This window comes from Peromyscus eremicus, chromosome 16_21 (genome assembly GCF_949786415.1).
Source record: "Peromyscus eremicus chromosome 16_21, PerEre_H2_v1, whole genome shotgun sequence".
NCBI lineage: Eukaryota > Metazoa > Chordata > Mammalia > Rodentia > Cricetidae > Peromyscus > Peromyscus eremicus.
In genome coordinates this window covers 11926580-11949263 of record NC_081432.1, presented here as the reverse complement: position 1 = coordinate 11949263, position 22684 = coordinate 11926580, and the positions used below count along the sequence as shown (strand labels likewise).

At 49.0% G+C, this 22684-nt stretch overlaps 1 protein-coding gene across 1 annotated transcript in view; it reads left to right on the top strand.

Moving 5' to 3' along the window:
• Bcr (BCR activator of RhoGEF and GTPase) overlaps positions 1 to 22684 on the top strand; it is a 125261-nt gene that overhangs the window by 46558 nt on the left and 56019 nt on the right. Inside the window, exon 2 of the mRNA XM_059281478.1 lies at positions 21111 to 21292. Within this exon, the coding sequence (XP_059137461.1) occupies positions 21111 to 21292 (182 nt within the window). The remainder of the gene's footprint in view (positions 1 to 21110; positions 21293 to 22684) is intronic.

The following is a 22684-nucleotide window of genomic DNA, read 5'->3' as shown; positions in this document are numbered from 1 at the left end:
TGTGAACGAATTCCCTTTTGGGTCATTAATTTCATTGAAGGTAGACTCCCAAGTTTTCTATCAGCGTGTTAGGGGATTTTTTTGTTTTGTTTTATTTTGTTGTTTTTGAGATAGGGTTTCACTGTGTAACAGTCCTGGCTGTCCTGGAACTCACTCTGTAGACCAGGCTGGCCTTGAACTCACAGAGATCCACCTGCCTCTACCTCCTGAGTGCTGGGGTAAAAGACGTGTGCCACCACCGCCCAGCATGTCAGGTGAATTTAAAGAGGATTTAAAAGCTATTCCCGATAGATGATTAAGATGTATTAGTATCAGAGGTGGTTGGGAAAGTTTTCATATAAAAAGAAGCAGGGCCAAGGTACTTGTAGACCACGTCCTAACAGAGGTTGATCCCTAAGACCTAGTCAGCCCTCTAGCAACCAAGATGGTATTAGTCTATATAAATAAAGACATTTCATGTTTCAAAAAATGTAATTATTTTCTGAGTCTTGTCTTCAGGCCCCCGTAATTTGGGGAGGGAAGCACACCGTCACTTGACTGTTACCTCGCATATAGTGTGTTGTTTCTCTGGTGTCTAAAAGACTTATTTTTCTTACCTGTGATTTTCATCACTTTGACTGGAATATTCTGTCCACTCTGGCTTTGCTTACCCTCTTTGGGGGTTATTATATTTCTGGGCTTTACAGATTTGTGTCATTCATCAAATTCGGGAATTGCTTAGTTACTATTTCTTCAAATGTTTTTCCATCGTCTCTCAACACTATGACTCCTGAAATATAAAATATTTTTATAGATATTTTATTAGCTATTAGAAAATACTGGATCTTTTGATGGAGTCCTGTAGATTTCTGAGATTTTTTTTTCTACTGTTGTTTACATCAGATCAATTTTTTTATTTATCAAGAATTTTGTTCTTGTTTCCTTGGGTTTCCCACTGCTGTAGTGCTGTGGATTAAACCCCGTGCCTTATGTGCGGTAGGCAAGTGCTCTACCACTCAAGAGGCTATAGCCTTAATCCTCTGGGGCTTTTGCATGTTTCGTAGCTTTTATTTGTATGCTGAGAACTCCCGTCTCCCCTCTTTTCATTGTTTCAAGCATCTTTCTTTGCTCCTCTTCGGTGGCGGTTATAGTAGGTGCTTTAGAGGTTTTCTCCTGACACTCCCGACATTTGGGTTGTGTGTTGGCACTTGATGTCTTCTTTTGACATTTGTTTTGGTTGCCTGCTTGATTGTCAATTAATTTGGGATAGTGTCTTGCACATTTTGAAGAGTATGTTACGAGGCCCTGGATCCTTTTTCCAGGGTGTAAGTAGGAAGTCAGCCAAGGTAGAAACAGATTGCACATCCTGGCCCATTTTCTGGCTCTGATTCTATTGTCCATTCTGCTGTGTACCGCCCTGGGGTCAGTCTGCAGCCTGTGCTGTGCCGCGCTGTGGACTGTGGTGATTCCACACACACGCAGTGGGGCATGGGATGAGGCCTGTCTTCACATGTAGATGTAAAAGATCTTTTTTTCTGGATCCTTCTTCTCCACAAACCTCCATCCATTCACCCTCTTCGGATCCATGCTTTCAGGTACTAGACACACAGCAATTTCACCTCCCCTTACAGTGTGCAGGCTCTACCCTCAGAGTATCCTGCCTCTTCAGTGACATTGCCTTGTGGTATGAGACCGCCAAAGCTTCTGGGGGCCCCTGCTGCCTCATCTGTGGGAAGGAAGACAGATGCCCTGCTTTTGCTAGTATTCACTTGTAGCAAGACAGACTCAAGAGAGTTCAACCTATTGCAGGATCCCCTTTGGTCCTCTGGCTGGCAGACACAGGCCTTTCTGCATGGCTGGCATTTAATTTTCATGTTTGTATCTGTCAGTGGTTTTAGGTCACTCTGGTGCCAACAAGAGGCAAAATAAATAAACAAACAAACAAATTAAGTCACTGGCAGGACATCTTCTCTCTCTGATTTTTGAGTCTTGTCATGTGTTTTATTCAGAAGTTTTGGATGTTAGGTGTAGTTGGTTGTGTTTTACTCTTTGGGGGCCCTCCACCCAGCTCCAAAATAAATACGTGGAGACTTATTCTTATTTATGAATGCCTAGCCTTAGGTTGACTTGCTTCTAGCCAGCTGTTCTTAAATTATCCCATCTACTTTTTGCCTCTGGGTTTTGTTGTTGTTGTTGTTTTGTTTTTAACCATTCTTTATTCTATAAATCTTTCTTTCCTCCTTACTCTGTGGTGGATGTGTGGCTGGGTGGCTGGCCTCTGGTGTCCCCCTTTCCTCCTTTCCTCGCTCCTCTTTCATCTCCCTCTCCTATTTATTCTCTCAGCCCTGCCTATTTCTCTCTCCTGCCTTGCTATTGGCCATTCAGCTCTTTAGTAGACCAATCTGGTGTTTTAGACAGCAAAGTACCACAGCTTCACAGAGTTAAACAAATGCAACAGGAAAGAATGAATGCAGCACATCTTTGCATCATTAAACAAATGTTCCACCGCATAAATGAATGTAACACATCCTAAACTATATTCTACAGCAGTTAGGTTCATGGGGAAGGGTATGCCTTCTTATCTGGAACTCAAAAGTTGAAGCTGTCTTTCTTTCTTGGTTTGAGAAAGGGTCTGTTGTGTAGCCCAGGCTGGCCTAGAACTTACTGTCCTTCTACCGCAGCTTCCCAAATGCTAGGGTTACAGACATGTACCTGTGACTCCAGCATCTACTTTGTGTTCCTGTGTGTGTTTGGGGGTTGGGGGGGTGTTGGGGGAGTAGGTAGCTTGGAAACAGTATCTTGCTGTGTCGCCCTTCCTGACCTCATACTCCAGAGTGCTGGGATTATAGGCACGTACTACCACACCCAGCTTTCAGCTTCTACTTTTCAAAGAAAAGTGACATTGATTGATTTGATTATGTGGGGCAGAGCACATGTGTGCCACAGAGTGCATGTGGACAACTTGTAGAAATCTTTTTCTTTCCTTCCACCTTGTGGGTGTCAGGGATCAAACCTAGTTCATCAGACCTGTCAGCAAGTGTCTGTACTCAATGAACCATCTTACCAGCCAAGCCTCTACGTTTAAATACCGTTTTTTTCTGTGCGTGATGGTACTCTCTGGACAGATCTTTTTCTTAGCATTCTGAGGCTCATAGCCTATGTTTTTCATTTCTGCCTTTCACAGTAACTTTCCATGACCTTTCTTGAGTCCCTTTAGTCTGGTCTGAGCTGAGGCCGGCGCTGTGATTCAGACCTGTCTGTGGAGTCTATATTTTCTTCTCCCAGTCTGACTGGCTGGTGCGGTTTCTAGTTTGTGAGGCCCCTGGGCCCATCATAAACGCCATTACTCCAGAGTTTATCGGGAACTCAGATACCAGAATACCCTGTCCAATACGCCTGAGCACCAGGTCTCCCAAATTGTAATGGCTGTGGAAGTGAAAAGGCACCTTAAAATGTGGAACTAATATTGAGGTCTAAGTTACCATGCTGAAAGGAAGGACCCTAGCTTAGGAAGTTGGAGACCAGACACGGGAGGGCCTAAAGGGCAAGCCGTCTTCAGACTCCCTGAGGTTGGCCAGATGAATAGTCAGGCAAGGCAGAGCCAGTGAACAAAGGACAGAAGGGCCCAGATAAAGATCCAGAAGACCCTAGGGTCTTCTTAGAGCCCCCCCCCAGCTCTAAATAGGAGCAGATTCACCCCCCTGAATGGGAATGTAAGTATGGGAGTAGGTGGGGACATAATTTATAGGTCCATGTGTTCCATGGGCACTGCCAGATGGTATCCAGGGATCCAGGGAAGGATGCACCACACATTCCTGATAAATTCCATGGCTGCTCCCCACAGCAAAGAGAGAGGCTGAACAGGGTCAGCCTAGATGGTGGGCAGAACAGAGGCAATTCGGCCCCAGCACAGGGCTGCGGGAGTCCGTGGTCCTCCCAGCCCTGCCCAGCATAGGCTGCTGGTTGGTACACTTTTTAAAAAGGTGTGGAGGTGTGCCTCTGTGCCAGTAAAGCGGGTAAGTTGGCTCTATAGCAACCCCTCCCCGCCCCCCTTCCATTAGAAACCAAGAGCAGCTTCCATCTCCATAGCACCTTCCCCATTCCAGGCTGTTACTAGTGATCTATCACGGCCCTTTTAGGGTTTCCATGACTCATCTCAGTTGACAAAGGACCTGGGAGAGAAACAGTAACTCATCTGGTGCGTTACGGCCAGGCATCGTGAGGGTGGGACCTGGAGTGGTTTGACAGATGGTTCTGGCCTCTGCAGTGCACTCCGCTGGGGGGGGGGGGGGGGCATTCCCTGCCAGAGCACCGTGTGTCCTGAACAACTGCACGGGATGGTTGCTCTGGGTGTGGGGCTGGCTACGGACTGGGAAGAAGGAAGGCCTGGCATGCCGCGTAGCTAGGAGGGGAGGCGGTTTCTGAATCTGTGGGTAGGAAATGCGATATTTCCCTAAGTCTTCATGTATCTGTGGCCTGAAGTATTTCTCCCACTGGCAGTGAGGATGGGCTCTGGAGTTCATGTACATGCAGATGATTGCGCCTCGCCCACAAGCACCATTAAGTCAGGCAGTAGACGTTAATAGCAGCACCTGGAGCAGAACAGGCGTAGGGCAATCTATGGGATGCCACTGAATAAAGCAAGAGGAGACCGAAAGGGAAAATGAGTTCTCTGCCGTCTATATGGAGAGGTAAAACAGGGAAAAGGTTTCTCCTCTCTCTCTCTCTCTCTCTCTCTCTCTCTCTCTCTCTCTCTCTCTCTCTCTCTCTCTCTCTCTCTCTCGTTTCTCTGTGTAGCCCAGGCTGTCTTGGAACTAACTCTGTAGACCAGGCTGGCCTCAAACTCACAGAGATCTGCCTGCCTCTGCCTCCCAAGTGCTGGGATTAAAGGCCTGTGTAGCAGGAATCTTAACAGTTCTTATTAATAAAATCAAACCTGAGCCAGGTATTGGGGTGAACGCTGGGAAATCAGAGAAGCAGAACAAGCCACAGCCACCTCACCTCACCAGTTCCTCAGCTGATCCTGTTTCCTCAGACTGGAAGCCTCTGAGTCCTCATCCAGAATGAATCTCAGCTGAACTGTGCTTCTCAAAGCCTAAAAGCTTAACCAGCCAAATGCTTCTAGTTTCTGGTCTCCACGCCTTATATATCTTTCTGTTTTTGCCATCACTCCCTGGGATTAAAGACTCACTTCTTGGGATTAAGGGCATGTGTCACCATGCCTGGCTGTTTCCAATGTGGCCTTGAACTCACAGAGATCCAGAGGGATTTCTGCCTCTGGAATGCTGGGATTAAGGGTGTGTGCTACCACTGCCTATCCTCTATGTTTAATATTGTGGCTGTCCTGTTCTCTGACCCCAGATAAGTTTATTAGGGTGCACAATATTTTGGGGAACACAATACCACCCACCACAGGCCTGTGCCTGGAAAAGGTTTCTAATAAAAGATTTTTGAACTTTAAAAAAAAAATGTTCTTGTCATGAGTTCTCTGCCGTCTATATGGAGAGGTAAAACAGGGAAAAGGTTTCTTCTCTCTCTCTCTCTCTCTCTCTCTCTCTCTCTCTCTCTCTCTCTCTCTCTCGATAAAGTTTCTCTGTGTAGCCCAGGCTGTGCCTACTTGTCATTCGTGTGCATGCGCACACACTAGCATGCACATGTGGAAGTGAGAGAACAACTTGCGGGAGTCAGCTTTTGCCTTCCACCATATGGGGCCTGGAGACGGAGCTCAAACTCAAGTCGTCAGGCTTGGAGACAGGTGCCTGCCAGGGAAGCTATCTCGCCAGCCTTAATAAAATACTTTAAAAGAGCTTTTGTGAGCAGTGAGGGCCCTGTGGGAAGCCACTGTCTCTTGGAGCCCTCAATATCTCTAAGCAGTGCCCTGTGGGAGCTTCCTGTGGGCCATGGCCACTTGCTTGCTCATTTCTTTTTCTTTCTTTTCTTTTCTTTTTTTTTTTTTGGATGCTCATTTCTTGCAAAGACCTCCGAGCAGCTTGTGCAGCCTTGGGGCTCTGGCTGCGTCTCCGTGTTGCACCCACTGGCCCTCTTCCTGGCGGAAGCAGGCTGCCTTGTTTGTCCTCCCAGTGATGACAGGCTGTTCTTGTTTGGAAACAGAGAAGATAGCGTCACGGCCTCCTTTTGCTTTATTCTTCTATTTCCCTCCTGTCCTAAAACACAAAGCCAGCGCCCGTGGTGTGTTTATAGTGCCAGGTTCCGTGTACGTACATGGTGGGCATCCTCCTGGTCCTTAGAAAGCATGGTGACCTCACCTACCTCAGGATGTGTACCTTCTTGGTTCTCCCTTTCACAGGGGTGGCATTATCAGATCTCCTGCACATCAGATATTTACATTACGATTCATAACAGTAGTATAATTATGGTTATATATAAAGTAGCCTCGAAAATAACTTTATAGTTGGGGCGGGGGTCACCACAACATGAGGAACTGTATTAAAGGGTCACAGCATCAGGAGAACTGTTTTAGGGGCTCCTGGGAAAAGGAAGAGGTCAGCCGGAGGGACTGGACACAAGGTATGGGAGGTTTTCTGGTGGTCAGTAACCAAGAACGTCACTTTGGGTTTTTGTGATTCATTCCCAATGAGCCCAGCCTATTCACCATGCAGATGTGCTGAGCTCTGGTATAAGTCCTCTAGAAGGTGTCAGCTGTGGCCATGTATGTAAACATCCCTCTCCTCTCCCCCGTCCCCTCCCATCCTTTCTGCTCCCCTCCCTCCTCCTCCCCTCCCTCCCCCTTCCTCCCTTCCTTCCTCCTCCCCTCCCTCTTCCTCCCCTCCCTTCCTTCTGCCTCTCCTTCTCTCCTCCCTCCTCCCTCTTCCTCTCCTCCCTCCCTCCTCCCTCTGCCTCTCCTCCCTCTTCTCCCTCCTCCTCCCCTCCTCCTCCCCTCCCTCCTTCCCTCCTCCTCCCCTCCCTCCTTCCCTCCTCCTCCTCTCCCTCCTTCCCTCCTCCCCTCCCTCCTTCCCTCCTCCTTCCTCCTCCCTTCCCTTCTCTTCTCCCCCCCCCTCCTCCTCTCCTCTTTTGTCTCATGTAACCTGAGCAGGATTTGAACTTCTGTAGTTGAGAATGGCCTACTTCTGATCCTCCTGATCTCCCTCCCTGGGTTTATAGGTGTGGACCATGTAGTGCTGGAGATCAAACCCAGGGTCTCACACATACTAGACAAGCACTCCACCAACTGGCTACATCTCCAGTCCTGTGCATTCTTTCTTCTGACATTTTTACGGAGACCCTGGCCCTGCCGGGTAGTCTTAGGAGACTACCATCTATTTATATTATTTATTTGTATCTTATCAACTCAAAGTCTTTAAAAAGTCTCCTGTATGTCAGGCGCTCCACCCCTCCCCTGGCCTCACGGTCTACTGTGAGTTTGGCTAGTCTGGTGTCTTCCCTGGCTAGACACAGACAGGCTCTCAGTGGTTCTGCACATGTGTAGTTGCTGGCCTACTGGTTTAGATCTGAGCACCTAATTAGTGGTACAGTATAAGTGGCCTAGAGGTGTGCTCTGCAAATGGTCCATGGTCTTTAAATGCTCATCAGCCTGCAGAGGGACCAGAATGGGCCCTTGTCTTTAGGGAATACTAAAAGTTGAAAGAAAATCCATAATCTAGATGTGAGTATTGGAGTAGGAGGATCCTGTGAAGGATGAGAGAAAGATCTCTGGAGAATGCCCCCTGGCCCAGGCTGCAGGAGCAAGAGTCAATTACGACTCTCAGGGAAAGGAAAGGTGGGTTATAAAGATGGGTAGGACTCGTAGACCCAGCAGATACAAGGTAGGTGTGAGCCAGGCTCTAGAGAGGAGCACCCGGGGCCCAGGCTGGTCAGGCTGCGGTGTGCACTGGAAATCAGTAGCCAGTACGAGGCACTGGGCCACATGTCTGAGCTAGCGTGGAACCGAGGCTGAGCTCAGGGCTCAGAGGGCCTTGGAGCCTAAGGCAGCCTGAGGCTGCGGACAGCTGGGAGGGAGAAGGGTACATGGACACAGCCCGCCCTCTGCCCTGAGGGGCCAGTTAGACAGGGTCTACAACTCAGCTGTATGTACATCAGTAGTTTGTCCTGAATGCTCCTGATTTTTCAGCTGGGATGAGGATAAACACCAGCAGAAATCAGGCTCCCATTTCATCTCCATCTCTTAAGCCTTGAAAGCATTTCTGCCTGACCTCCCGAGGCAGAATCCTGAGTATAAAGCCTGTGTGAGCGCCTCCCAGGAAGAGAACACCCCTAGAGTAAAGAAGGTGGAATGGTCAAGTCCGCGTGTTCTCAGACACGAGGTACAAAGAGGGCCTCTAGGAGACACTCAGAATACAGATCTGTTTATACATCAGATTTGTCAGTCTCAAGGCTATTCAGGCTTTAGTAAAAGTACTGTAAACCGGGTAACCTAAACCACCAATGATCGTTTCTCCGTCCGAGAGGCAGTGGGCTGAGATCAAGGTGTCTGCAGAGATGGTGCCTGGTCAGGGACCCTTCTTTCTGGTGCCTTGACTGATCTTCTCACTGTGTCTTCCCGTGGTGGAAGGGTGAGAGAGTACTCTGGGGTCCCAGAAAAGTACCATTCCCACTCAACAGGCATATCACCCTTCCGTCCTGTCCACCTGCCTAAGGTCTCACCCCAAAAATGTGAATTTTAAAGAGACTCAAACATGTCGTCTGTAGCAAGCGACATCTCACACAATGCCTCCTCCACAAGGCTGAGGGATGTTGCCCGTGAGAGCTGGCGACGCCTCCGGGACTGGTGGCCGTGGTGGCTTATGGAGGCCTTTGGGGGCGCTTCAGTTCGAGACGCTCCAGATACCACCTTGCAACACAACAACCAGCCCCCCCCCCCCCCAGGTGCACGTAGACAATAGCTTCCTTCTATGAGTCTTTGAGCCCCGGGATTCCACTGCATGCCGCTCTGGCCATCTCACAGCTCTCTCTTCCCCCGGCTGTAGGACTCCCATCCTGCAACTCCAGTGCATTCTTGGTGGAGCTGTGAGACATTTGCATTGCCAGTGTGCTGCTGACTCAGCAGGTGGAAGCGGACTGATGGTCATCCGTCAGCTGTCCAAATACTGATGGTCATCAGTCAGCTGTCCAAATAGATCAGTCCACCCTTCTAAATACATGGTCCATGCTCTGCCGCTGACCGCTCCTGTGCTCCAGTCACGAACAGAGCAAAATTCAGCAAAAAGGGCAACACAAATGTGCACAGCCCAGATGCAAAGCATACTCCATCTTAACTAAGAGCCCTGGGTGCAAGCAGCTCTGGGCTTTCTTCCTGAAAATGGAGGTGACTAGCGTCTGCCAGACACTGGTGTGAAATTGATGGTCACTACTGCTATCCTTTGCCAGGGGCTGGCGGTAGCCCCCTCCAGAGGGAGGTCGGTGGGCTCGAACAGGGACCTTTGGAAGTGGGCTAGGATTAGCTTGTATGTGAGAAGTGTGCAGGAAGCCTGAGTGTCTTTGACTCATCCTAAATAAGCTGCCAACTTTGCAAGGCCCCAAGGACGGAGGTGGCTGTTGAGGCAAGAGTGTTGGGCAAGGTGGTCCAGTAGAGTCAAGCTGTTACTTTACTACTTGGAGATTTTCTGTGAGACACACCAGGCTTAGAGCCCGTGTCGGATACCTTCTGAGCACCCCTCCAGACGCCTCGGCTCCCGGTGGATCCCACAGTTCGGGAGGAAGGCCTCTTCCTGATACTATTCCAATTGATGACGTAAGGACTCCGTCACAGAGAGAAGTGGTCCAGCTGCTCCTCCTTGGAGTCTCAGAGACTAGCTTTCCCTGGAGAGTGCTTCACGAATGGAATGTACCCCAGCTGTCATCAGGGCCTGCTCACCTGACTGGTCTGGCAGGTGACTGAGTGTGGGCCCTGAGTGGGTGTGCGAGTGTCTGGCAGCTGTGGTTGTCAGGGACGGCTCAGGCCTGTGAATCCCTTCTCCCTGGAGGAAGCAGGCTGGGAGCCAGGCCTGGTTCCCCAGCCTGACTGACCAAGGAGTGACAGGTGGGTCTTGGAACAGATTGTCACACCCTTGATGACAACTGGGATTATCACCATGAGTGGTAATTCCAATGTGACGGTTTTGAGTTTCAGGTCGAGAGCCAAGCTCTCTGTCTCCTCTTGCATCTGGACAAAGGGATCCTTACTGGCTGGCTTTCTGGCTCATTTCTCAGCCATCTGCAGAGACTTTCTTTGGCCTGCAGATCCTGAAGCCCTGCAGAGTTCCTCTCCAGCCCAGTTTGTGCCTGAGAAGAGAAATCTGGAAACACCCGGCATCTGAGAAAATGGGAAAGAGGACCTTTGTAGTTAAGTGGCCTGTATATACCGTGGGCATTACAAGCTCCGCCGACCTTTTCTAGTAGGCTACGAGTGCTGTGCCCAGATGATTCTCTGGCCCACAAAAGCCTAACAACCCTATAGGTAGATGCTGCTATGATTTTGATATGTAACCCCAAAGATTTGAATGTTAGAAGTTTGGCCTCTAGTGTAGCAATGCTGATCGGTAATGGCCTTTTTAGAGGTGAGACCCAGTAGAAGTTGGTTAAGATATTGGGCAAGTGACTCTTAGGTTAGTTCTCACAGGACTCTACATTAGATCCAACAATGGGTTATCCTAGGAGAAGGCACCAGTCCCTTCTCCTCTCTGGCATTCTCCACAGTGGTGCTCTGCTCCATTAGTCAGACTTTTTATCACCGGAATGAAAGTGTCCGAGAAAGCAAGCGAGGAAGCAAGCGAGGAAGGAAGGATTCATTTCGGCTTATGGTTTCTGAGGTTTTAGTCCATGGTCATCTGCTGCCTTTGCTTCTAGGTCATTGTCAAGACAGAGGCCTTATAGAGAAAAGACCCAGTAGAGGAAAGCTTTGTCTTTGGCAGTGAAGCGAAGGGGAGTGGAACCCAGAGGAAGGGGCCGAAGACAATGAATAGCTCCTAAGAATAGTGACCTGTTCCTCCCACTGAGCCTTAACTCCTGTAGTTTATACCACCTCCCAAAAGCTGGGGACTAAGCTTTTTAACACACGAGAGCCTTTGGGGAACGTTTCCTATGTATACTGTAACAGATGCCACCCACCGTGATACGATACAGTTAGGGGAGCCCTCAGCAGAACCACGCCTGCCCCATGCTAACTGTGAGCTAAATCATCTTTTTTATAAGACCTTGCCCTCTGGTGTTGCATTATAGCAACAGAAGACAGACTTAGGCGCTTGCTGTGAGCCCCGCCAGCACGTGGATCTTGCCATGTTTTCTAAGTGGAGCCGGTTTAAAACAGTGAAAGAAGAGGTTCCACACACTAAAGAAGCTAAGCAAGGGAAGACCATAAGGTTTTCCGGAAGGGAGCCACGTAGTGGCCATAACTACCACGCCCTGGATGGGATGAATACCCAGTTTGCAGTCACTGGTTTAAGTGATGCTTCTAGGTGCTTCCTCCTTCTGGTAGGGGAGTGATGGTTTACTTGTTACCCCCCAGGGCATATGGGTAAGAATGTCTGTCATTAGCCTCGTTTCACTGATGGGAATGTTGAGATGAAAAGAATCTCTGACTCCTCCCCCATCCCTGCGATACCAGTCTGTCTGTTGTCTTTTCTTTTTCAGGGAAATTGTTGAAGAAGGAGATGGGGAACAAAAAGGATTATATGTCTCCTAACAGATACCTGTTTAATCAAAACAAACAAACAAACAAACAAACAAACAAACAAACAAAAACAGAGTTCCCAGGGGAGAATCTGTTTATGCTAGGCTAGCAGACCCTGCCACTTTTTGATCTGTCCCTTGGCTTTTGACATCTGCCCACGTATCCTATGCCATAAGTTCTGGCACTAGATACAGAACATCATTTGCACACACCCTACCCTGTTCCCGGCAGCCTCATTCCAGTTCAGTTCACGAATGCACCAAGTTGAAGATCCAGCCTAGAGTATGACCAAACCTTCTGCTATTAATTATTAACTGGAAGACCACCTTAGGTCTCCACTTTGAGACCTAGCTGTGGTGCTCAGGGCATGTCGTGCTCATGGCCAGCTGGTTAGAGTCCTGTTTCCATGGGCAGGTGGTAATTAGGAAGTGGTTCCTTGGTGCCGGTTTCTGAGTTCCTCTGTAGGCCATGCATTGATCTAGAACAAAAAAACTACAAACAGTGTGGTTCCAAAAATAGTTCCTTGTCTCATACTTTGGAAGGCTAAAGAGCTTCAGGATGGGGCTGGTTGCCAGCCTAACCAGCTCCCACAAGATTAGAGTTGGAACTTTCAGCCCTTCTCCCCACCTCTGGGGGAGGGACAAGGGGGGCTGGAGGTTGAATTGATGCCAGTGGTCACTGAGCGAGTCAGTCATGCCTCATAAAAAACAACTAAACATCGGGGTTCAGAGAGCTTCCAAGTGAACATCTGGAGAGGCGTGGAAGGTTCCCGGTACAGCCTTGGGATATACACCCTGCCCTGTGTACTCTTCCATTTGCCAGTTGTCTTTTGTGTCCCTTATGATGTCTGGCAGTGGGGACCAGAGATGCAGCCCTTGGTTTCTGCCAGTTGCCCACCTCATAGAAGTCTCCAGAGACTCCTGACTGCACTGCAGAAAAGAATTTAAAACAAACTAATGTGATGCAGAGTTGGAGTTTAATGAAAGGTTTTAGCATAAAGGGACAGCGCATACCGGGTGTGGCTGTGGGCTCCTCGGGGGAAATTGTCCTTCGACCTGGAGTATCTCAGCCGTAGACACATATGTGATTGGGGTGGGTGGACTTCTGGAGTGATGTTGTTCAAGAGGTTTCTAGAAACTTACTCTTTTTAAATCGTGATTTCTGAAGTGCATGGGATTTAGGATTGTGGGCTCATAGAATCCTAAAAAGTATGTTAAAAGGGTCAAAGGAGTCCTTACTCTATGCAGGTCACAAAGAAGTGAAAACACATTTTAACTGTAAACAGAGTTTGTAATTTTGTTTGTGAGGGTCTCATAAAATTACATGTTTATAGCCAGGAAAGGAATAAGGTTAAGTACAAAGGTCACATTGATATTTTAGCATTCTTATTTAGAATATTGCTAGTCAAAAAAATTACATAGGCAATATTCATGGTAGATTTTATTAGTTCTGACAAAATCATTGACTCTCAGCTGCTAGGAGACTTCACCCAGGCCCAGGGTCCCCTGTCTGTAGAAAGTTCTCCAAAAATCTAGTCTAGTCTAGTAAGTTACTATACCAGGAGAACAGTGTGGCAGAAACACAGACCTATACTGCTTAGTGGCTGGTCACTCAGAAGTCCCAGGTAGCCTCAACATTTGATTGACAGGAGTTCGGTGTATTGGACTGAACCCTTAGCCTGTGGAGTCCAGGTAGTAGCAGATCGGAACAAAACCGAGGTCATTCAGTTGATGTCCCAAGAAGTGGACGGTTGCTTGATGTAGAGGAACGCCCCCTGTATTTCTCCTGAGTGGTCTTTGAGGGCAAGAACACAGCAGAGTGATAGTAATTGGATAATCTATGGAGGTGGAATCCGAAGTTCCTTAATTATGTCTGTCCCAACCAAATAAGAGTCTACTCACCTTACAGGCTCAGAGGTAGGAGGAGATGGACATACTCTTTCTTTTTTAACAGCAGTAGGAACGGAACCTAGAGCTTTGCACATATACTCCAGCCCTGAGTAACATTCTCAGCCCAAGGATGTGTTTTTTGGGAGGATTACCCCTAGGCCGATTATGGCCTGCTGTTTGCCTTGGTGTTCAGGACAGAGCATGTCTGCCTCTCCCAACCCTCCCTCAGATTCTGTAGTCATTTCCTCAGTTTCGTCTCTTGGTGACCTTGGCGTGATTGTCTTGGTGTACGTCTCCCATAGTTCCAAAGGGAGGGGCCGTGTGTGGTCCCATCACATACCCAGGACAGGTGTTAAATGCAGCACATGTCTTGGCTGAGATAGATGCCATGTTCATTTGTCTCGGATAAATAGTTGAGGTTCCAAGAAGTTTTTCTTAACCTTGTTGTCTTAAAAAATAAAAAGCCAAGTGGTTCAAGAAACAGTAATTAAATCACTCTTCCCACGGCAGAGGGCTGCTGCCTTCTCCTAGCTGGGGTTTCCACCCTTGGTTACCCCACCGTGGCATGAGCCAGTTTCAGCCTCGGGCCTCGAGCATCAGATTATTTTTTTCCTGCCTCCAGTGTCTAGGAGTTTTAGGCAAGCTAAGTCCTCAGAGACTAAAGATTTTTTGAGTGTTCTGGATGCCAGGTGTATAAGTGGGGGTGGGGTGTGTGTCTCAGTTACTTTTCTATTTCTGTGAAGATACCACAACCAAGGCAACATATGGAAGAATTGCCTGGAGGCTTACCGTTCCAGAGGGTGAATCCGTGATCATCATCATAGGGAGCATGGTGGCAGGCAGGCATGGCACTGGGGCAGTAGCTGAGAGCCCTCACCTCAGCCTCCAAGCATCAGTCAGAGAGAGGGAGAAACTTGGGACGGTATGGGCTTTTGAAGCCTCAAAGCCCACCCCCTAGTGACACACCCCCTCGAAGGCCACACCTTCTAATCCTTCCCAAACATCAACTGGGGACCAACCATTCAAACATAGGAGCCTATGAGGGCCTTTCTCACTCAGACCCACCTTAGGAAGGGTGCTTGCCCACATTGTGGGTACACTCAGCTGGTGGAAGATGTCCTGCAAAATTGGCCTTTTGATAGTTCAGAGTCTTCAGCCACCTGGAACCCAGGCCCTGAGTAGACAACCGTGCAGCTTGTATGGGTCAGCCTCTAAGACGGTGGTTCTCAGCCTGTGGGTTGCAACCCCTTGACAAACCTCTATCCCCCAAAATATTTATATTACGATTCATAACAGTAGCAAAATTACAGTTATGGAGTAGCAACAAAAATTGTTTTATGGTTGGGGGTCACCACAGCATGAGGAGCTGTACTAAAGGGTGTCAGGTTGAGAACCACTGGTCCAAGAAAACAAAGCACTGGAAACGTTGCCCTCCTGTAGGACAAATAGGGCTACCTGGAGAGCCAAGGCAACCGGCCCTGAGCAGGGCACGCTCAGGCCCCTCCTGACTGGCATTCTGCAACCTGTCTGGGTGGTAGTTAGGGCTTAGCCAGCCTCAGGGCTTTCTGTGTGGCACACGCTGATTCATGACCATGACCTCTCCCTGCCCAGGCAACCGGGGATTTCCATGCTTGGGAACTGGCCAAAAATGGTGATGCCATTTTTGGGGATGCAGTGCAAGGGTGAAGAGGCCCAGGACTGGGTGCTTACGGTGCCCCTCTTCTTAAGATAGTGCTCTTGCCATGGCCTTGTGGCTGAGTGGGTGAGGGATATCTCCTTTATGAAGAGTTTTGATTTAACTGGATTGTCAGTGCAGGACGGACAGCTGCCAACCTAACAGAGGAGGAGAAAGCAGAAAACCCACTGAAACCAGCAACATACCAAAGTTCAGCGGCCATTTGCTGCTTGCGGTGGCCTGGGGTTACGGCACCAGATGGCTGGTTCTCTTGTCTATTTCCAATAGCACTCTTGGCCTTCAGAAAACTGTTAGATTTGGTTTTTGTTTTTTTAAGACAGTGACTCATGTAGTTTAAGCTGTCTGCAAGCCTCCTGCCCTAAGCTCCCTGAGGAGCTATGCTTATAGAGGAGGGTGCTGTGAGCCCAATTTATTTTTAATCGAGGTAAAATTCATATAACATGAAAGTCATCGTGTGTGTGTGAGTGTGTGTGTGTGTGTGTGTGTGTGTGTGTGTGTGAGAGAGAGAGAGAGAGAGAGAGAGAGAGAGAGAGAGAGAGAATACTGTTTTCCCCAGGTTAGCCTCAACCTCACTGTATAGCCCAGGCTGGCCTTGAATCTGTAATCCTTCTGCCTTAGCCTTCCAAACATTGGAATTACAAGTCTAAACCACCAGGTCTAGCTCAGAATTAATTAAAGCAAACAGTTGGGTGTTAAACACTCAGTTTTAACAAACAATCTTAGAGTTTCTATTGCTGTGATGAAACACCATGACCAAAAGCAAGTTGGGGGGGTGGGGGGAGGGTTTATTTGGCTCACACTTCAGCATTGCTGTTCATCACCGAAGGAAGTCAGGACAGGAACTCAAACAGGGCAGGAACCTGGGAGCAGGAGCTGAGGCAGAAGCCATCAAGGAGTGCTGCTTACTGGCTTGCTCAGCCTGCTTTCTTATAGAACCCAGGACCTCCAGTCCAGGTATGGCACCACTTGGGCCCTCCCACATCAATCACTAATCAAGAAAATGCCCAACAGGCAGATTTTATGGAGGCATTTTCTCAATTGAGGTTCCCTCCTTTCAGATAACTCCAGCTTGTGTCAAGTTGACATAAAACTATCCAGCACACCAGCCTCCATCGTTTTGGTTCCACGGTTCTCATCCCCCAATACCAAACCTTATACTCAGCCGGGCGGTGGTGGTGCACGCCTTTAATCCCAGCACTCGGGAGGCAGAGCCAGGTGGATTGCTGTGAGTTCGAGGCCAGCCTGGGCTACCAAGTGAGTTCCAGGGAAGGCGCAAAGCTACACAGAGAAACCCTGTCTCGAAAAAAAACAAAAACAAAAACAAACCTTATACTCACAAAGCAGTCACTAACCTACTTCCTGTAACTTTCTGTGTCCTTGGTGGATACATCATGTGAATGAAACCGTGATATGTGACCCTTTCTGACTCTTACTGACTCTTATCACTGAGCATAATGTCCTCAAGGCTCATCCATCTTGTAGCTTACGTCAGATCATCTTAAAGCCCATAGACCATGGTAGAAATGGATATTTGGATTGATTCTGCTTTTTGACCGTGGTGTACCTTCACTCTTGGTTTTTACCAGCAGTGGGGCTCTCACCCAGGCAAGCTTCCCACCACTGCCGCCCAAAGCTCCATGAACAGTGGCTTCTGTGAACATCACTACACACGTTTTTGTTTAATCATCCGAGTAAACAACTTTCTAGTCTCTTTAGTCACGTAGGTAATAGAATTGCTGGATCACATGGTTCCCAGCACAGAATTTTAGGGATATCTTCTATTTGGAATGTGCTTGGAAAGTGACAGAGTAGGCACTAGAGGTTAAGCCTAGAGCCTCAGGCATGCTAAGCTGTATCTCTAGGACCCCCCTTTATCTTTCATTTTGAAGTAGGGTCTCACTGAGTTGCCCAGACTGACCTTGAAGTCACCTCATAGCTCAGGCATTGCCTGGACCTTATCATCATCCGGCCTTAGCTGCCTCAGAGCTGGGGTAACAAGCCTATTCCAACAGGCTGTGCTGGGGTGCATGCAAGTGTGTGTGTGTGTGTGTGTGTGTGTGTGTGTGTGTGTGTGTGTGTGTACATACGTACCGAGGGCCTTGCTTACACTAGGCAGGCTTCCTATGCCAGCCCATGAAGTACAGTTTTACAAAAGCTGCTTTGGCATCCATATTTAATATAAATGGGCTTCCTCCCATTACAGGCAGATCTCAGTCACCCCTTCCAGTTGTGCAACTGTTTCACAATTTCCCGCCTTCCACCTCCTTCCGGTTCCTGCAATATCTGCCTTAAATAACTGCCTCCCTGGGTGGCAGGTATATGGCCACTTCCCTGGGTGGTCGTAGAGCAGGTGGAGACACCAACTGAATTTGCCCTACTAACCCCACACGTCACACAGATGGCCAAGATATGCCTTAGTGACACCCCCGAGCTAGTGCCTGCTTGCTTTAAACCTGCCAATTAAAACTCCATTAGGAAAATGTTTGGATAACTCCCTGGGCCAATAAGGGGTTAGGTTCATGCATTTATATGCCCTCCTTCTCCTCCTTCCTGCTTTCTCTCTGCATACTCCCTGACCTCTCTGTGTGTGGGTCCCAGGCATGCTGTGTACACCCTCAGGAGCTGTCAAGTGTTGCTCCTCATCAGTGAAGAAGTTCCCTACATCTTAAAGGATCTTAAATTGCAATAGTCATAGGTGGACTTGAATGTAATCAGACTCCAAAACTCTTGTCAGAAAAATGGCAGTCTGGGAATTCATGCCCACCAAGGTGTCTGTGTACATCCACAGAATGTGTAAAAGATTGCAACAACATGAAGAGCCCTGGGAAGTGCCTGGCAAAAGGTAGCAAGTAGATGTTTTCCACCCTGCTTCTTGCAAAAGCCAAGGCTTTCCCATTGTTAGGAAACTTAGCTCCGGGTAGCACCATGGGTACTGTGCAAAGTACCCATACAAAGTACTGCTCCAAAATAAAGGAAGAGCCCTGTAGATGACCAGGCTCACATTCCTGATTTACAGCCCCCTTCCCAAGCTAAAGTCAGCTTTTGGTACACAGGGTTCTGGGAGAAGACTCTAGACTGTAGCCTGTGATCACAGGGTCTGGAACTAGCTCTAACTGTGGTGAGACTTGGACTTGCCTGCCCAGCAGATTTCAAAGCCTGTACTGGAGAGGTCTGCCTACCAAAGGATGTGAGCAACTGTCTATAAAAACAGCCATCACCAGCAATATAAATGCACCCTGGAGAGGGCGCAGAGGCAGAGCTGAGAGGAGCGTAGGAGCTGGGGAAACCTTCCTGTCACAGCTGGGTGTCTGATCTGTTCTCACTTTTGGAATACGGGAGGCCACTCTGCCACAGCTGAGCTGCTGCCCCAACCCCAGTTCTCCCCAGTACGCCTTCCCAGTGTGTTCCAATGAATGGGTTACCTGGCCCTCTCAGTCTGTTCCATGGTCTAGGAAGGCAGGGCTAAGAACATGGCCATGTTTCTCCTGAGTTCAGGTGCCCGGATCATTCTGGAAGTTTCGAAGAGGGTGGACACAGCTCGGTTCCTGGATCACCTGCGACTCAGGCAGCAGGAGGCACAACCTGAGGAGTCTGGGTTATTAGGCCCAGCAGGGGACCTCCTGGTCTGTGGGTCTCACCTTGGGAAGGCGAAATGTCCCCATTGTTCCTACTCCACAATGGTGGACAAGCCCTTGCCAAGCAGTTGATTCTCCTGTCAGGCTGCCCAAGGAGTTCACTGTGTCCCAGACATGGAATCCTGCAGGTCATGTGCAGTGACCCCGGGACAAGTCTGATCCTGATGTTCTTACTGGGTTGATTACTACCCAGTGTTGACTTGACCTTGGACATGAGTCCGTGTAGTCAGTGGAAGCCACAGGGAGCAGACGCAAGGCATCCTGTCAGATGATGAAGAGGATGTCAGCTGCTGAAAAGATGGCCGTAGGAAAAGAGCAAGACTGTCAAAAGATTCTTAGGAATATTTAGCCGACACTGGGCCCTTGTCTGTGCTGTCCGTGGAGAAGGGTCCATTCCATTGAAAAATTACAAGCTAGAAGGGTCCATTCCATTAAAAAAATACAAGCTAGAGCCTGGGTGTGTATTTCAGTTGCTGGAGTGCTTGCAAGCCTCATAAATCTGGTAGATGGTTGCATGCCCATAATCTCAGTACTCAGAGGTGGAGGCAGGAAGTCCAGGAGTTCAAGGTCATCCCCAGCCTCATAGTGAGTTGTATGTAGGACATAGGCCAGCCTGAGAGACACGAGACCCTATTTCAGCAAAATGGAAGGAAGGAATCTCAAACTGGGAATGGTTCAGAGGAGTGACAGGTGGCCAGCAGGCTTTGTCATCCAGCCTTGAGGTGTGTGTGTGTGGGGGGGGTTAGTTTCAAGTGCCTGTGTGGGGTATATTATTTCCTATGACTAGAGCTTCGCCAGCCACGAGGCTCTTCTAGAATGGACCCCTCTGTCCTTATGCTGTACTTGGGTTGGAATAAAGGGGGTCTGGGCTGTAGTTCAGATTCCTCAGGTCAGGACCACCAGACCTTGCTGGTGATCACTGTTCACAGTTGCCAGTTCTTGTACCTGGGCTGGCCTGCTGTCCTATGGTCTCAGGCTAGGACCTATTGCAAACTGTAGGCACCCATGGATAGCTGATGTCACAGCATCCTCTGTCTCTAAAAGATACACCCCACTGTTTGTCAGGATCACCAGGAAAGCACCCTGATCCCCACCCTCGATCCCCACCCTCAACCCCCACTTCAATTTTGTGACAAGGTCACTTTTGTAGCTCTGACTGCCCTGGAACTTCTACATAGACCAAGTTGGCCTCAGACCTACAGAGATCCACTTGCCTCTGCTTCCCAACATTGGGGTTACACAACGTTGGTGTAACCATACCCAGCTTAACACCCTCATTCTTATAAAGGGTTCTCACAGGACTAGCAGGTAACTAGGGCCTTGATCAGCTTGGCTGACTGGTCTGGTATTTAGCCCTCTGCTCCTCACCATGCTAACCCACCACGTGCCCCAGCTGTCCGAATTAAGCTTTTGATGCAAAGGGTAGGCCTATGTGTGTGTGTCCACTGGAAGGTCTTAGCAAAGGTTACTATAAGTAGTAGCCCGGGGCAGGGTCGGGGTGGTGGCAGCCCAGGATCTTGGTGAGCTTTTCCTGGGTTTGCCAACAATTAGTACAGAGGACTGTGGTCTTTTTGTCCATTGCATCCCTGTAGGTAGATGTATAGGGACCATACAAGGGCATCTTTGCATTTGGGTTCTCCTAGCCCAGGTCCCCTCCCCCTATGGAAAGCCCCCCATCTGTCTTCACATCACCCTCAGCAGAAAGCTTCTGTGACCAAATGCAGGCCCTTCCTCCACACCATGGGCCTGACTGATTAGGTCACTGGCCTCTAATGATCAACTCAACCCTCAGTCCCTTTCCTAGAGGGCCAGGGTCATAGCCGAAAGTTCCAACTCTCTAATCACGTGGTTGACCCTCCCTTCCCACTCACTCCCAACAACCAGCCCCCATCCTGAGCTCTCCAGTCATCTCACTAACATAAAAAAAATAATTATCACTTTGGAAAGTCTAATGATTTTTAGAAGCCGTGTGCTAGGAAAGAGTATGTGTATATGTGCTAGGAAAGATTATGTGTATGTGTGTGTTTTTTACCAGGGCCAGATGTTACAGATTAGTCCCCTCTATTATCCACTTCCCCAGGACAGTCTTGGCTACTCTTGTATTATCTGGATACAAGCTGCAGTTGGACCCCTTCTCATCCATTGTGTCTTTGGCTAGTAGTAGGTCTTGAAAGTGATGGCAGTGTACCTAAAGTCCCCGAGGGATACCTGTATCTGCCAGACATGGTGTCAATTGGACCCTTGCTTGGCTCTCATTAACACCGGTTGCTTCTTCATACACACAGATTCCTCGTTTGGAACACCACCTGGGTATGGCTGCGCCGCAGACCAGGCCGAGGAACAGCGCCGGCACCAGGATGGGCTGCCCTACATCGACGATTCACCTTCTTCCTCTCCACACCTCAGCAGCAAAGGCAGGGGCAGCCGTGATGCTCTGGCCTCGGGAGCCCTGGAGCCCACCAAAGTGGTGAGTCCAGGAGGGGCACCTGCCGGGAATGTGGGGTACATGTGAAATCTTGGATGGGGCACTGAGCTCTGCTCTGGACCAGGTCGCGGCTTCCGGGGAGAGGTCTCCTGAAAAGGCAACTAACTCCTTGTTCAGAGACATGTAGCAAGGAGGTGACGGCACCATCTGACAAACCACAGGAAACTCTTTTCTTGTCGTGAATCGAGTAGGGGCAGGCAGCCCTGTGCATATGTTCTGCAGGGAGGGTGGGCCATGGGTTTGCTTTATAAACTGAGTCTAGAGGGGCAGGTTGTGTGTGTTCTGGAGGTTGAGAGGAGTCATGCCAGAGGCCCCTACCTGAGCAAGAATGGCATGGTAGCGTAGTGCCGTAGTGCTCGGCCAGGCTGACGTTAGCCCTGGCCCTGTATACTTACTCCCTTTTCAACAGAGAAGGTGCTGATGATGGCTTTGTGTGACCAAGTGAGTGTGTCTGCCTTTCCCAGGGAGTTCTCACATAACCCTCGCCAACAGTCCTAAGGATCTTACCTTGCTGTCGTCCCCTTCCCGTCACCAGTGCATAAGTGAGGCGAGTTGTTGGCTTCCTCCCAGGTCATGTGGCTAGGGAGTGATGGAACGTCTGAGAGGTGATCTGTCACATTTCCAAGCAGCATGCTCTATGGGCCCCGCCTTCTCCTTCAAGAACATCACCCTGACGTGCTTGCAGGCTGGACAGAGCAGTTCCCACAGTGACTCTGTCCAACCAGCACTGTGTCCTGAGCCATTCTGTGGCCCTGTGGCGAGGGCGTTGTTGCAGGTCATTTTTTTTTTTCAGTGGTGTACTGAGGCAGGGGCATGCTCCTCTTGCCATTGGAGCAAGGATACCTTCTGTGATGATTTTAAAGGTCAATGTGACACAGTGAGAATCGTATTGGAAGAGCGTCTCAACGGGGATTGTCTGGATTAGGATAACCTGTGGGGAATTTATCTTAATTATGCTAATTTGATGTGGAAAGACCTGCTCACTGTGGGCGGTATTATTCCCTGGGCTTGGTAGCCTATGGGACTAGCCACCTTGACTTCCCCACAGTGATGGACTGTGATTGTGAGCCAAATAAGCCTTTTATCCCATAATTGCTTCTCAGTCTCTCTCTCCTTCTCCCCCTCTCTCTCTCCCCCTGTGTGTGTGTGTGTGTGTGTGTGTGTGTGTGTGTGTGTGTGTGTGTGTGTGTGTGTGTTGTTATCAGGATATTTTTTTATAACAGGAAACAACAAAGCCAGCTCCCTTCACATCTTGGATTTTCCCTTCTTGGCCTGAACAATCACTGTTGCTCTGGAGCGGTTTTCCTTCTTGTCTCTGGCCCTTTTGTCTCTCTGGTCCCCACTGCTTACCTTGTTTCTGGATGGTTTCTACCC